Source organism: Alosa sapidissima, chromosome 20 (genome assembly GCF_018492685.1).
Source record: "Alosa sapidissima isolate fAloSap1 chromosome 20, fAloSap1.pri, whole genome shotgun sequence".
NCBI classification, from domain to species: domain Eukaryota; kingdom Metazoa; phylum Chordata; class Actinopteri; order Clupeiformes; family Clupeidae; genus Alosa; species Alosa sapidissima.
This window is the reverse complement of record NC_055976.1, coordinates 25,992,517-26,009,597: the sequence shown is the minus strand read 5'-3', so window position 1 is coordinate 26,009,597 and position 17,081 is coordinate 25,992,517. Positions and strand designations below refer to the sequence as shown.

At 40.7% G+C, this 17,081-nt stretch overlaps 1 protein-coding gene across 1 annotated transcript; it reads left to right on the top strand.

Moving 5' to 3' along the window:
• Positions 1-1,584: 1,584 nt before the first annotated feature.
• LOC121695020 lies at positions 1,585-6,223 on the top strand. The gene is made up of 4 exons (XM_042075500.1): positions 1,585-1,815; positions 2,300-2,647; positions 5,484-5,600; positions 6,111-6,223. The coding sequence occupies exons 1-4, from the start codon at positions 1,761-1,763 to the stop codon at positions 6,221-6,223; spliced, it is 633 nt and encodes a 210-aa protein (XP_041931434.1). The 5' UTR covers positions 1,585-1,760.
• Positions 6,224-17,081: the final 10,858 nt, after the last annotated feature.

The following is a 17,081-nucleotide window of genomic DNA, read 5'->3' as shown; positions in this document are numbered from 1 at the left end:
GATGGTGTGATTCGCCTTTGTGTGGACTACAGGCAACTCAACGCCAGAACCAGGAAGGATGCGTATCCTCTTCCAAGAATAGAGGAATCCTTGGATGCACTGACAGGAGCTACTCTGTTCTCCACGCTCGATTTAGCTTCTGGATACAATCAAGTGCCTATGGCAGAACGCGACAAGGAAAAAACGGCCTTTTGTACGCCGTTTGGCTTATTCGAGTTTAACCGAATGCCCTTTGGGCTATGTAATGCACCGAGTACATTCCAACGCCTGATGGAAAGAATTTTTGGCAATCTAAGTTTTCAGTCTTTGTTGTTGTACCTCGATGATATAGTCATCTTTTCGTCTTCTTTCCACCAGCATGTACAACGGCTACAATTAGTCTTGAGCAGGCTTAAAGAACACAACTTAAAACTCAAATTGAGCAAATGTAATTTTTTCAAGGAGGAAGTGCAATATCTTGGCCATGTAATATCGACTGGTGGAGTGGCAACTGATCCTGAAAAGATTCAGACTGTCCTGCAGTGGAAGCAACCGACTACCCTGACCCATCTACGACCATTTCTGGGCTTTGCCTCTTATTACCGCAGGTTTGTGGCAGGCTTTGCCAAGCATGCGGGTCCCTTACACAGGCTTGTAGCCAAGGTCCAAGGTAAAGGAAAGAAGTGTGGAGGTCCTAATACCAGGCTGGGGAATCTATGGGATGACCACTGCGAGCAAGCTTTTCAGACATTGAAACAAGAGCTTGTAAGTGCCCCTGTGCTTAAATACGCTGATTTCTCAAAACCATTTATCCTTGAAATTGATGCGAGCCAAATGCAAAAACTTCAATATCTTGTGATTGCTCCACAAAATTGTACATGTAGTGTCCATTCTGCAACTGATGCATTTCAATATCTGAATCATATACTGAATCAGCCTTACTGTAGTTAAGGTTTTCAGTGACCTCCTCATTGCTGCTGATAATGGCATGACATACTACTTCATAGGCTTGAACATTCCATAGAAATAGAGTTTATCCATCTCTTATTAGAGTTTATCCACCTCTCAAAAGAATGTATCCACCAATTGCAAATTTTAACATTCAAAAATCACATTGTATTATCCACAATATGTACACTCATCAACACTCTAGGAACCATTTAATACCACTGGTATTGTTATAAACATTGGGCAATAACGTCCATCATCATCAAACATGTTCTGAATGCTTTTTTACATAATCCTATAGACCCTTTCAACAATAAAAACAAAAACAATGCTTGAATGTTCTATTTGGGCCCCAATCTACTTCCTCTGCATTAAGATAACATATGGAATGTTAAAAAGGAAGTCTTGTGGGGCCAACTATGATGCTGATAATGGAACTCTCTTGAAAGGGTCTATTGACCCTTTCAACAATAAAAACAAAAACAATGCTTGAACGTTCTATTTGGGCCCCAATCTACTTCCTCTGCATTAAGATAACATATGGAATGTTAAAAAGGAAGTCTTGTGGGGCCAACTATGATGCTGATAATGGAACTCTCTTGAAAGGGTCTATACCGCATGACGTAGTCCACCTTATCATGCAGAATTTATAGTTTGCCCACTTCTTATTTTACCACCCTGCTTACAACTCTCCAGACAGCCCCTTCCACAGTGCTATAAGAGGCGTCGTATATGAGTGCTTGTCTCTTTTGTCTTTTTCTGCAGCTCTATCATTCAGTGTTTGATCGGACTTATTTAGACATATCTCTAACAGCTATACAACCTGCTGAAACATGAGATTACAGACTATACTAGCTTTGGTTGTGGTGTTTGCCGGGACAATTCAAGGTACAGTAAGTAGCTTGAGAACCAACACCAAGGTACCAACAAACTGTCTAAATTATCATCTTTTTTAAATATTGAGACATATGTTGACAACAAGATTCAGTGGCAACACATTTGAGATTGTTACCAAATGTCATAGCCCATGCTGTGGTGCCATTAATGATCTTCATAACCTGGTGCAACAGAACTGGAATAGACCAAGTGTTTGTAGGTACTGTGACCTTTAAATAGCATTGTGATGCTGGGTGACATGGAAAGATGGTAAAAAAAACAACAACTCATAGACTCATTAACGTTCATTTGTACAATGTCAAGTTTTCACAACTTGATGCTTCAGAGCTTGAAGTATCATGGAACATGTCAAAATTCAGAAGTGGTATCAAGTGCCACAGAGGCATTCTTCACTGGATTACACCCACATGCCACAGGGAGTGTTATTCATGTTGTTCATCATCACAGTGTGATAAATGTTTTTCACTACTTGCAGGCCACATTTCTTTCACAGAAATAGAGGCCACTTGTGATGCTACGCAGGATGTTTCATGTGACGGGACTGTGGGACAGCCTTTGTATCTACAGATGATCTCAAAAGAGAAAGCACAGAGAATGCAACAAGAATATGAACTTAAATTGATTAAAAAAAACAATAACGGTGAATCCAGACTACTTCGATCTAAGGAAAACTCACCGATCGAGCCAAGATGGACATTTTGTCCAGACAACGGGACCTTGATTATAAACCCTGTGGAGTGGGCTGATTTTGGAATGTACAAAGTACAGATCTACCTAACAAACGGGACCTCCGTGGCAAGTACCAACATGACGCTGATGAACGGTAAATAATCACTTTTTGACAGCAATACCACACCGTATAAGCAAATACAAAAGAGGGGTTGTCACAGTTACTAAACATGGAATCGCACAAAATAGTCATGTTTCTCATAATGCTATTATGTTGAACTAACATATTTAGTAATTAATTAAATGTATGCAACACATAGACTGTATAGACCCTTTCAACAATAAAAACAAAAACAATGCTTGAACGTTCTATTTGGGCCCCAATCTACTTCCTCTGCATTAAGATAACATATGGAATGTTAAAACGGAAGTCTTGTGGGGCCAACTATGATGCTGATAATGGAACTCTCTTGAAAGGGTCCATAAAAAAATCACTATCTCTGTGGAGGCTTCAAAAACAACAACAAAAACAACCTGGGCAAACCCAGCCCATAATAACATAGCAACCTGGGCAAACCCAGCCCATAAACACATAGCAACCTGGGCAAACCTAGCCCATAAACACATAGCAACCTGGGAAAACCCAGCCCATAAACACATAGCAACCTGGGCAAACTCAGCCCATAAAGACATAGCAACCTGGGCAAACCCAGCCCATAAACACATAGCAAACTGTGGCAAACCTAGCCCATAAACACATAGCAAACTGTTCCAGCAAATCACAGACGAGATGCTCGGTTAGGAGAGTTTCAATTGCACGGGAGAGAGGGGGAGGAAGTAGTGAGCTAGCTCTCTGTTTTGTTTGAATGTCAACAGAAGTGACGTTACCCAGCATCACTTAGAGCACCTTTAATTACATTAGCTTTTATTAGAGTTTAGAGTTCGCATTTTGCATGTCATTTGAAATGAGTGCCTTTTTAAGCAGACATTTTTTACTGTACTGTGTATCATGTTAGGGGCATGTATAGAGCAGTTGTGGCCTACTATTTAGGGCTTCGGGCTTGGAACCGAAGGGTTGCCGGTTCGATTCCCGACCAGTGGGAACGCCTAAAGCGCCCTTGAGCAAGGCACCTAACCCCTCACTGCTCCCCGAGCGCCGCTGTAGCAAGGCAGCTCACTGCTCCAGGTTAGTGTGTACTTCACCTCACTGTGTGTTCACTAATTCACGGATGGGATAAATGCAGAGACCAAATTCCCTGTATACGCAAGTATACTTGGCCAAGAAACCTGATTTACATTTACATGTTTATTTACAGATTCAGCATAATAGCTTTTATCTTTCAAATGAATAAAAAAGTAAATAGGAGTCTGAAACAGACCAACGCGGTGTGCATTTGCACAGCTCAACAGTTGGCCGCAATGACTGCACACTGTTATGTAACCTTACCACAGTATATCAACCTTGCCGACTACCTCTCTCAAAATAGACACGCAAGAATCGTGCAGGTCTCATTCAGATGAAAGCATACAATATGTCTGTAACCTTTTAAAGTTGGGGAAATAAGTTCCAGCTGCTTGATGGGAAAGTGGCTGACAAGAAAGGAAAGTGAAGGGAAGGTGAAACGCTGCACATTTCTGAGCGTACTAATGATCGTGATATTAACAAATAATTGTGCCTGTCCTCCACTGCTGCTGTGCCCAAGTGAAGATATTAAAGTTCAAGCTTAGCAGCTTCACCAAAAACTCAACCTTCTGAGAATATAATAATGATGACTATTGGCTTAAAGTGCTTCTGTAAATAATTTCAGAATTTTCTGTCTAGTTTATCCAGGTCACTCTGGTTTAGTTCAGTTAAAATACTGCAAATTAATCAGTATTCACAGTGCACTGTGCTTAAAGTGAGGCCTCATTCACCTACAAAACATCAGCTTTACTTAGGGCTCACCGTCCTTTATTACAGAAAAAGCTAGTTCAGTTTGTACTCTTCTATCGTCTAGCTTTGTGTTGGTGAACTCTTTGGTCATTTATTTGTGCTAATCCTCCAGTAGCTCACAGTAACCACAGTCACTTATAGAAGTGAACCCACAGAACACTCGAGGCGTCGTATATGAGTCCATGTCTCATATGTCTTACTCTGCAGCTCCATCATTCAGTGTTTTGAATCATTGATTCGTTACCCTAATTTTGTCATAATGTCACAACCACTGACAAGGCAGTATACAAAGTATAAGTATAAGTATATATACTTTTTTGATCCCGTGAGGGAAATTTGGTCTCTGCATTTAATCCAATCGGTGAATTAGTGAAACACAAACAGCACACAGTGAGGTGAAGCACACACTAATCCCGGCGCAGTGAGCTGCCTGCTACAATGGCGGCGCTCGGGGAGCAGTGAGGGGTTAGGTGCCTTGCTCAAGGGCACTTCAGCCGCGGCCCACTGGTCGGGGCTCGAACCGGCAACCCTCCACTTACAAGTCCAGAGTGCTAACCAGTGGGTCACGGCTGCCCACTGTGTACACATTGGCCAGAAGAGTTGTCTGTGGAGTGCCCCACCCCCTAGCTTTACAGAGTGAAGGCTACACAAATCAGGGTTGCACCAAATATCTCAGTCATGTGCGGTGCAAAAGTGAGAGCCACAGAAAACAGCATTTGAGACTCCTAGCAGCAGATTCAAGCAGTTGTAGTTATTGTATCCTACTAATGGGCAACTCTTGTTGCATTAATTCACATAAAAGTTTACAAATGTACAAATTTTGTTAATGTTCTCACATTTTTAAAGACAGGTGTGCAAATGTGTTTTGCATCATATATACTGCATCGATAGTAAGTGTATGACTCTGTATGACTGCTCAGTTTGATCGATGAGTTTTCTTGAAAATAGAGATATCTGTTTTTGCTACTAAACTCTTATTTTGTCAGATTTGTTTTGAAAATGGATATCTGTTTTTGCTACTAAACTCGTCTAATTGTGTCAGCTTCTATTCTGTTAGAATCTGGTCAGATTTCACGTTGGAATGAGAACTTAATTCGGATACTGTGTTCCATTGGAGTGGTCATAATTGCTGTGGTTATTCTTCTGAACAGAGTTCAATTCTGTCAACAAAGAGGTAATCACTAAAAAAAAAACAATGGGCCTCATTCACCAATATCTTCCGAATTTTCTTAACTGTGTTCTTAAGAAGGTCCTACGAAAACTCCTAAGCAGATTTACAAAGGTGTTCTTAAACCTTACCTTAAACCTACCCTAACCCTAACCCTAACCTCTAACCCTAATCAACCCGAACCCTAAACCTAACCCTAACCCTAAACCTAACCCTAATCCTAACTTGTTATGACAAAAACCAAATGTCACTTAATAACAGAAGCGTTATGTCATAAACGTTTATGACTTGTTTATGACACGTTCATGACAGTGTCATGTCACTCTTATGTCGACACTGTCAAGTAAAGTGTAACCCAAATTTCTTCGTAAGAACGGTTGGTGAATGAGGCCCATTGCTGCTTCAACAACTTTCTCCCCTATCTACAACCTCCATGGCAACAAGTGATCCGATTTCACTGTTGCAACTGAAATATAGCCCTTTGTTGCTCATATGCATGTTCTGTTTACATTTTAGGTGTTGGTGAAGGAATGACTGAGACTAACCCTGGTGTGTGCATTCCCATGGTATCCCAGTCAGCTTCAGTGCAGAATGAGCCGTGCCATGTTCCACGAGACATAAATAAATAACTCATTTAAACAGCAATATTTGTATATTTATGTTCATTATCACAAACTGCTCTTAACCAGCTTTGTCTTTTACTGTGTTATAATGCATTTGAAAATGAATTTATTTTTAAAAGGATTTTGAAATGCATTTCTACATCAGTAATTCTGACGCTGACTTCAGTGTTATTACTGGTAACTCTCATAGCACCACGTTCTCTCACAGGAAGTCAGCTGTCTAAATGTAGCGGTGCAGGACCTTTAGGTTGTTACAGTCATACTGCATCTCATTTTCTAACCTATAATCAGACTCTGGTCCCATGCACCTCAGCTCCTGGTGTCAGAAACTCAGTAGGTATTATTTAAAAAAGTCTGTTTCATGTGAGTCAATGTACTAACAACTAGTAAATCCTTTTTCTTTTGTTTGTGTTATTTGTCGGTTTCTTCTGCGAAGCTTCACAGTGGTCAGGCTCACCATACTGTAGTACAGACATTTCTTCCTCATTCTGCCAGTAGGCTACATGGTACATGAGTACCCAAAAGGCGTTGCAATATGGCCGCCGAGTGGAGGGACTTGCCTAAAAGGACTTTGCCTGTACCCATCAGACTTGAGTGCAGGCCATTCAGACACAGAAAACAACAAGATGAAAGCCATCCTCTCCATCCTGTGTGAGTTCTTCAGTAAAATACAACATACCTGTTGATAATATATCCGAAGAGCAAACATTTTGAGTAAGTGTGTTGTGTCTAATGAATCTGCTTTGTCAATGTATCTGCAGTTCTTGTGACATAAGGTGTCAAGCCTGAGTGAAGATATGTGATAAATATTCAGTTCCTGTATTTTTCATTTATTTTTGCACTGCTGTGGAGCCAGCAAGGGTTTATGGATCTTCAGCTGTTACGAAGGGAGACAAACAAAATACCATCTGAGGGAGGTGAAAGGAGGCTAAAATACTATTTTTATTATAATGCAGTGGAGAGCCAACATGGACACAAACCAACTAAGAGCAGGCTCATATGAGCAGCCTCACTAACAAATCACACAACACTGTGGTTATGAGCCAATCGTGCGGTAGTAGAAACCAGAAATGAGAATTCCAAGTCTTGCAGTTGTATGCAATTATGTTGGCCTTGGCTGCCCCCTGATGGTGAGTGACATATAGCTTTGTGGCAGAAGGTTTGTAACTTTACTGTAATGCAGTACAGCAAAACGCATTAGGCTACTAAGACTCTGAGGGTGAGATGACAATATTGAATGCAAATGTTTTGTAGTCTTTCTGTTGGTACCTATTGCCTACATTAATGTGTTGAATGCTTGTTTTAGTTTATGCCAAAAAGTTATACTGAAAGCAGGGGATGCCCTGTTCTGTAGGCCCTATTTTAGATAGATAGATAGATAGATAGATAGATAGATAGATAGATACTTTATTGATCCCCAAGGGGAAATTCAAGGTCTCAGTAGCATACAGACATCACACACAACATGCACTAACAGCAGAAAAAGTAATAAAAGTATATAATACACAACTAAGCAATAAGGACAGTAGAAAATAAAGAATATACTAAAATACAAATTATGCTAAATAACACTAAATCTAAAACAAGTCTAAAACAGTATCCACATAGTGTGCTTAGGGGTGATTAAGCATGAGGCGCTTGCAATGACTGAGGCAGGTACTGAGCCTGTGATTCTGTGTGCATAGTAAGGTAAGGTGTTCTGTGAAAGTGAGTGTCATGGTGATGGTGCAAATGAGTAAGTCCAACAGTGCAACAGTGCAAGAATAAAGTCTAGAGACCAGCATAAAATAAATATGGACATATAAGAGTGTAGACATGGTAATATAAAAAAACTATAGAAAAACTATATCAGTGCAAGAATGGGTTGACGTAATAAGGTACATTTTTGTAAAAGGGGGGGGGGGGGCACATAGGAGTACAGGAACATCAACACATTTTAGAAATGGCAATTAAACACTTTCTTTGAGTTTTCTGAGGTCCCAAGTACATTACACGTTTTCATTTAATCTATTATAGCTTGTCGGTCAAGGATATAAAGGATAGAATATTCATCAGTGCAACTTCTGAGAAAAAGCCATATTTTGTTTTGTTTCTGTGCAGGATTGGAGATAATCTGAGATGTTATGCAGGAGGCTGTGTGTTAGGCTACATGACCCTTGGCGTAAATGAAACGTGTACTCATTTACACATTGCTTATGTCATTTATGACCACTGCTGCACTGCATGACTGTATAGAGTTTGTCAGATATTATTTCCCTCCACTAGGTTGTGTGGTTTGTCTGTCTGTTCACCCGTCTGTCTGTCTGTGTGCAGGATTACACTAAAACTACCCCGCTGCTAGTATGAGATGGCATTCACACATGGTTTGTCTTCTAGTGTTCAAAGCAAGGCTTCTTTAGGTAAATTCCTAACCAAAGAACACAGAGTTTCACAGAGTGGCTGGGCCCGAAGTTGTGTAGTCGTCCCTTAGCCTTTTTTGCACATTTGTTCTGCAACCGCTGCACTAAATATTACTAAGCAAGTGGCCTCTAATAGGCACATCACACCCCCCCCCATCTCATTATGTGGCAGTTGGGTCATGTGACACAGTGAAGGACAGAAATGTAAAAATATGGAATATCTTGTGATTCAAACTCCACAAAATTGTACATCACAATTCTGGAACTGATGCATTTCAATAGGCCTATCACAAGAACTGCAAAATTGGGTAGGCTATGCCTAGGGCAGATTTAGGCTACTCACATATTAAGTGTTATTTTATTTCAGTTTTTTTTGGCTCAGTCAACAAAATGGCCACAGCTACTTTGTCCATATCATGTTAGCGGCATGTTAAAGCATGATATAGCATGTTGGCACCAGCTAACTGTTGTCTTTCAGTAATAACAATTGTTGCATAAGGCTGCAATTAGAGACAAGGTGCAATGTCAATGAACAAAGTATCTTGTGCATGAAGTAAAGCTGTGTGGCATGAGAAACATTAAGATGACCTATCAATGTTTGTGCTTAGGGTCTAGCTCAGGGGTATTCAATTAATCTTCAGTGAGGTCCAGTTACGGAAAATTTCCTCAAGCAAAGGTCCGGCGCATCATAATGTTTAACGTGCGTGTTTAGGCTATTTATATGTATGCATGTATAATATTAGGATGGATGGATGGAATTCAAGAAATAGAAGATTGTAGGCCTAGGCCTAATGTGTAATAAAAAATAAAATAAAGTGAAATAAAATAAGTAGCCTAAAAGGCAACATTCGAAATGAGGAGAAATAAGGCAAGACTAGATGTACCGCATAGCGGTACAAAATATGACCGCCGCTCAGTCCTGTACATCCGTTCCGCGAAAATAAATCACACTTCAATTTGTCTCCATATTTTACTCCATCCCCCACTCTTGAAACTTTTGTGTATGCTTGTTTGGCATGCCTGAGTGTGTGTGTGCGGCTGCACAGAAAGTAGCCTACTGGTGCTGAAAAGGTGAATAGATTGTAGAATAGCCAAAGAAGATGTAGCATTGTTATAAAACCTTTAAAATCTCTAAACAATCACAAGTAGGGCAGTTCATCACAGTTCATCCATTGCAACTGGATTGATGAAAGGTCACTTACACCTGTAGGCTACATTGTATTTGGGAAAAGCAAAAGGTATCATCAAAATTTTATTTATTTATTTATTTATTTATTTATAAATAAACAAAAACATCTCTGTCAGTTCCATGCCGTTTTCAACAGCTATAAAAACAAAGGTCATTTTTGGATGGATTTTTTGTGAATGTTTCTTCTTTTACATAAGATATTAGTCATCTTTAGTTCATGTAATACTTTATTGTCAATGCACAAATTAAGTAACAGTAGTCTGAAACGTTATTGTTAATGCACAAATTAAGTAACAGTAGTCTGAAACGAAATGCTGTTTTACAACTAATCAGTGGTGCAAATAACTGACATGTCCAAATGGGCCTTGATGAAATGCGTCGCTAGACTAATACACATTTTAACGGGCCAAAGTTGAAGAGCTGTTGTCCATTATTGTTCGTGCAAATATAGGCTGATTCATGTTCCCTTGCATTGTGTAACTGAGGTCCATGGCTAGTCTGGCTTTCACCAGACCAAGCTCAATCTTTTAAGAAATCAAAAAACAAATAGCGGGCAGATCAGGCTGGGTTCACTCAGCCTAGTCCATAGGCACCCGATATTGTTTAATTTTCCGATTGAGATATCCACGCTCTGGCTATTCTAAATGCAAAAATGCATCAGGGAGTTTTGACAAAACTGTAACTAACAAACTAGATCCTAATAGAAAGCTGTTAGCTTCCCTAAGCTACAGGTAGGCTTATAAGGTAGGCCTATTTACAACATAAATTGTCAATAGGCTATGCTGGCGACACAAATAAAATCTCTTTTGGAAACCAATGGCTTACGCCTTACAGTATCAAGCGGACTTAAACTGCCATATCGTGGCGAAAAGTTGTAATAAAATTCACGCAGCTCCATGAGTCAAGGAAAGCGCGAATGAAGTAGCCACTTCTAAATGGGACCCACTACACAGTAGCTTAAGGTGTGTTGCTAAAGCAGCCATAATGAAATGAAGGTGTCATTGTTTGGATACTTCACACACACGTGCTTTTTAATTTCACAGACTACAACTACCAAGCTGGAATCAAAGCACATCGATTCCCCTCTCACACCCTGCACACACTTAAATAACTTAAATAATAAACACACAAAATAAACAGGCTTCTCAGTCTCATGCATGTATAGGCAAAACTGTATCAGACCGGTGTATCGTTGGTAAATCTTCCATTGCACATGGATTATGGGCCAGGTTGATGTGGGCCCTTGAGACCAACATACCATAAAAGATTCTTCATCCTCAGTGCCACGGTTCAGGTAGTTATTTAGGAAAAACGGCTTTTTTTGCGGTTCGGGGGGGGGGGGGTGGTGAGTGGCCCCCGGGGACGAAACAAAAATTTTCCGTAAAAGTCTAGTGGGGCTACATACCCACCAAATTTCATGTGCCCCGGTGGTTCGGTGTCCCGGGTATCGTTGACCAAAAATTCAGGAAGTAGATGACGGGGGGGGGGGGGGGGAACTTTGACAATCTCTACATGACCGCTTCGCTAGCGGCGGTCATAATAATAATAATAATAATAATAATTTATTCACTGCAGGGCATTTCTACGTTCCTGTTTCTATGTCTACATTGAAAGTTGCTTAGGCTACACTAGGTTAAGACAATAAATAAACAGTTTGGCTCAAACTGCTTTCTTTCCCGTGAGTGGGAGGAGATTTTGATGCTATTATATTAGGCTATTTTATATTATATTATATGATATTATATTAGGCTACCTTACAGTATAGCTATTATTAATAATAAAATTAGTTGCCTAGTATTAGCAGCCTATTAATACGTTATTAGAATAGATTCCTAGTAGCCTACTATATAGTAGTGGTAATAAACAATATAGCAGAGTAGTATTAGACCTAGGCAAACTTTTCTATTGTTAACAAAACAACAAATAATTAATTATTATAGTATAGGCTACCCTCTCTGTCAATAAGATCAATTAATTCAAATAGGTTTCTTTAGACTTACTTGACAACATGTTTTCAGGTAGTGTCATAAAGCCCTTCCCCCCTTCTCTTTTGTAATATATCTGGCTGTTTGACCCTCTGCCCTGTGGCTGCACGGAAAGCTACATGAGTGAAGTTGCCGCGGTAATGTACTTGACTGGACCCTTGACCCCTTACCCCAGTAACAGGCTTATCTAATTGGGAGGTAAGGGGGTAGTCCCCATCCCCCACCTATTGTCCCCAAACCCTAAGTCCAAAAACACCTCAAAGAGAAGTGACAAGAAAAGTGAGAGTGGTGTCTCTCTGGAGGTTAATTTCAAGAATATGAGCACCAGAAAGATGAACAATGTATGGATGCACTTCGACCAGGAGAGCACTCTAAAGGCTAAATGCAAGTACTGCAAAAACCTGGTTTCAAATCATGGAGGATCCACATCCAACATGAGAAGGCACTTAAAAATGAAGCACCCCACTGCACTGCTTGAAGTAGGACTGAATTTCCTTGCGATTTAGCAATACTGACTCAAGTGACTCGTCCAACCCGGATCAGTTTAGTGAGTGACTCAGAATAACCCGGATCCTTAAAAGGAATCGAGTTTGACAGGCCTAGTCCGGATAGGATCATGTCACAGTCCGGACTCGGAGCCTTTTGAAGTTGGGGAAATAAGTTATTGCATGATGGGAAAGCGGCTGACAAGAAGCAAAGTTAAAGGGTTTCTAAAGGAAACAGTGCACTGCAGTGCTTAAAGCGAGGCCTCATTCACCTCAAAAAGATTAATTTTAACCAGGGCTCACAATACTTTATGACAGAAAACGCCAGAGGCCATTTTGCACGACAAGGCTCGTTTAGTTACTCTTCTATCGTTTAGCTTTGTGTTGCTGAACTCTTCGGTCATTCATTTGTGTTAATCCTCCAGCACACTAATGATTGCTATATTAACAAATAATTTTGCCTGTCCTCCACTGCTGCTGTGCCCAAGTGAAGATATTAAAGTTCAATCTCAGCAGCTTCACCGGAAACACAGAAAAAAAATCAACCTTCTGAGAACTTAATAATGATGACTATTGGCTTAAAGTGCTTCTGTAAATAATTTCAGAATTTTCTGTCTAGTTTATCTACGTTCACTCTGCTTTAGTTCAGTTAAAATACTTCAAATTAATCAGTATTCACAGTGCACTGGTGCTTATATGGCCTCATTCACCTCCAAAAGATCAATTTTACCCAGGGCTCACCTCATCCTTTATTATAGAAAACATTCGTTCAGTTTGTACTCTTCTATCATCTAGCTTTGTGATGGTGAACTCTTTGGTCATTTATTTGTGCTAATCCTCCAGTAGCTCACAGTAACCACATGTCACTTATAGAAGTGAACCCACAGAACTCTCCAGACAGCCGTTTCCACAGTGCTATAAGAGGCGTCGTGCATGAGTGCTTGTCTCTTTTGTCTTTTTCGGCAGCTCTATCATTCAGTGTTTGATCAGACATATTTAGACATATCTCTAACAGCTATACAACCTGCTAAAACATGAGATTACAGACTATACTAGCTTTGGTTGTGGTGTTTGCCGGGATAATTCATGGTAAGTAGCCTGAGAACCAACACCAAGATACCAACAAACTGTCTATTACACCTTTTCTAAAATATTGAGACATGTGTTGACGACAAGATTCAGTGGTTCAGTAGCACATTTGAGATTGTTACCAAATGTCATAACCCATGCTGTGGTGCCGTTAATGATCTTCATAACCTGGTGCAACAGAACTGGAATAGACCAAGTGTTTGTATGTTCTGTGACCTTTAAATAGCATTGTGATGCTGGACGACATGGAAAGGTGGTAAAAAAAACAAAAAGAAAAAACGTATAGACTCATTAACGTTCATTTGTACAATGTCACGTTATCACAACTTGATGCTTCAGAGCTTAAATGTAAGTATCATGGAACGTGGCAAAATTCAGAAGTGGTATCGGGTGCCACAGAAGCATTCTTCACTGGAGAATTACACCTACATGCCACTGGGAGTATTGTCCATCTTAACAGTGTGATTAATGTTTTTTTTCACAGGTTTTTTACAGGCCACAAAGCTACATTTAGCACTAAAAACCGAATAGTTTATTTATAGTTCGACTACGGATATTTCACGTAATGTTCGAATGCATATTTGCAGCAGGACAGCAGACAGACCGCTCTTAGTTAGAGCCGCTGTGTTATCCAATGAAATTAAGTTGCGCTTCAGGGTGACTCCACTCGGACTCCATGCGCGTTCCTGAGCAACTTTTTCTTCTTCTTGTTATGAGGCAAGGACTTTATGTGCATTATCGCCACCCTCTTACTGGAGGACGACTCTCTTTTTACAGAATATCCAATAAAAATCGACGTTGGTCCATGCGTCATTTCCAGCTTTGTAACTTGGCGCATGGTCAGAGCCGACTGGCGCTGGATCCGAACCCCAGTGTTCAAGATGGCGTTGACTATGAATTGGCCGGATTTACTAGCCTAGCCTCCACCATTTATTTGTATGGAGGGCGGGACTTAGTCACTCTCTCCAGTTATATATACATGTAATACCTCCATGGGTGGAAGTATGCTCGCCCTATATGGGGCGGACCAATCAAATCAGGCTTTACGATGATGGACAGGTGAGCAACAGCGCCGGGCCCAGTTTCCCGAAAGCATCTTAAAGCCTAAGAGCGTCGAAAAGTCCCTCTTACGAACGTCTTAAGATTTGCCGACTGTTTCCCAAAACCATCGTAGCTTAAGAGCGTCGTGAAAACACTCGAGTGCTCCAGAGTTCTCGTTACCGGCTAAGACACTTACAGTAAGAACACGTTTGAAGATAAGAAGTCGAGTAAGAAAGTGAGGAAATGTGTAGGCTTAGATTTTGATGCAGTACAGACTAAACCACATGTTCCTTTCTCTGCTTTTACCTCATAGGCCTAATTAAATATAGCCTTCACTTAGCAAAGATAATGGCAAACTATTCTGGCAACGTCTCATTTCATAACTGGATTGCATTTTTGTCCACTTTTCATCACATTATTATGACCATTACATGTAGGTTATAGGCCTACTATTTTGCACGCTAAAATCTGATTAATCGGGTAAACACCATAAAGAATGGGAACGTAAATTGGATTATGTATTCTAAGTTGTAATTCCTCTGTATGTCCTGTTGGTGACCTCAGTGAGAAGTACTGTTAAGACACTCTTAGCCGGTGTTACATGGCAACTGGCACCCATGTTAACTGGCTGTGTTGGTGACGTTTCTTTGACAGATGTGGCCGCTTGCAGATTTGTCACTTTTTGGTGGAAACTGGAGACGAACAAATACAACTATGCATGACATATTTAAATGTCAAAATTGTCTGTAGTACGCTACATGTGTGACGGGTGGGAAAGGGATAAGCCGTTGATGCACCTGGCGTCATTGTGATCAGTTTTAGGGAGTCACATGACGTTTCAGCTCAGGTGACCGGATGTAATGCAGGTAGAATAGTAGGCCTACCTCGCAGTCACTCTTTCTTTTCAAACCAGATGGTGCGTCTAATGCAGTGGTGAGAGCACTGTTTGTCGCGTTTGAACTTGCCGGCGGTGATCCAACACGAAGCGGGTAAGGAAAGCGTTTTTGGCTTTATTGTTTGAGGCAGACGTCAACTATTACAGGCCATACGCTTACAAACTTTGTGATGTGTTTTGACAAATAGTGTTTCAGTCGTCCGGTGCCTGGTCGTCATCATCGGCTGTGGTACATGCAGGGGGCGTCGATATTCAGGTATTAAATGACTTTATTGTCCGTCCATTTAGTGCAGCTTTGCTATAACTAATGTGTATTTATATTGTAGCTCCCTCATTCGCGTTGTGTCCAGACAGGGTGGCTGGCTAGCTGCACGAATGTTTGTTGAAGATTCTATTTGCTTAAATGTTATGTATATTAAAGTGTAACCCGTTAATCTTAGGAGAAAGGTACATGCTGTTGTGTGTTGAATATGCACTCATTGTCTTTAGTGTCAATGTTGGTTGAATGTGCATGGATTAATGTGATCTTTTGTTATTTTCAGGAGCAAGTTGTAGCCACTGTTTTCCCTATATGTAAAAAATGATATGTCAGTGGGTTAACGTTATGTTGTAGGTAGCTGTAGTGTGTAAAACCACCTCCAAGGTTGCGTGTTTATTTATTCTCTTGCTGTGTATGGCGAGGCCTGCTTTTTTCCTTTCATTCCTTTGTCAGCTGGGGCTGGGAGAACTCCGAGGGTAGCATACTCTGCTCTGCCTCCACCCTAGTCAGTGTAGCCTGCAGGAGGCCTGTACTAAGTCTGTGTGTGTAGTGACATTATTCGCTGCGCGGCGGTCATATAGGTTTAGTCAGATTTGTTTTGTTTTTTTTTTGTTTGTTTTTTTCGCATGCCCAAATTTCCGTCAATGATTCCCGGGACACTGAAAGACCGGGGTACACGAAACTTGGTGGGCATGTAACCCCACATGGATAGCATGGAACCATCGTTTTTCGTTTTGATCTGTAGCCCCCCCACTGGACTGGACCCCCTGAAAGGAGGGTAGGGCAGACACAGTTTTCTGTGAATATCTCGAAAACCGTAGGGTTTAGGAGGACCATTTTTTTTTGTATGTTGATCTCAAGGGGCCATGTCAACCCATTCCATAACCACTCATTTCATGTATAGCGCCACCTAGTTAAACACAAAAAAGTAAAAATGAGGTGTTGTAATTGAAGGTATCTGTGACCTAACATAGTCAAAACTGCACGAAATTGGAATTGTAGGATCATTATGACACCCTCTGTATGCACGCCAAGTTTTGTGGAATTCCGTTCATGGGGGGCCACACAATAAATTAATTTATGTTACTATACACCAACTGGCCTGTAGGTGGCCGGAGACAGTTTTCTGTGAATATCTCGAGAACCGTAGGGCCTAGGAGGTCCACCTTTTTTATGTATGTTGGTCTTAAGGGGGCATGTCAACCCATCCCATTACCACTTATTTCATGTATAGCGCCACCTAGTTAAAAATTAAAAAGCAAAAAATTAGGTGTTTTCATCACAATATCTCTGGCTGACAAGGTCAAAACTGCACGAAATTAAAAGTGTAGGATCATTATGACACCCTCCGAATGCATGCCAAGTTTTGTGTACTTTCGTTCATGGGGGGCCTTACAATAAAATAATTTATGTGTACATTTAGTGACGTACACCAACAAGGATTCCCGGGACACTGAAAGACCGGGGTACACAAAACTTGGTGGGCATGTACCCCCACATGGATAGCATGGAACCGTCATTC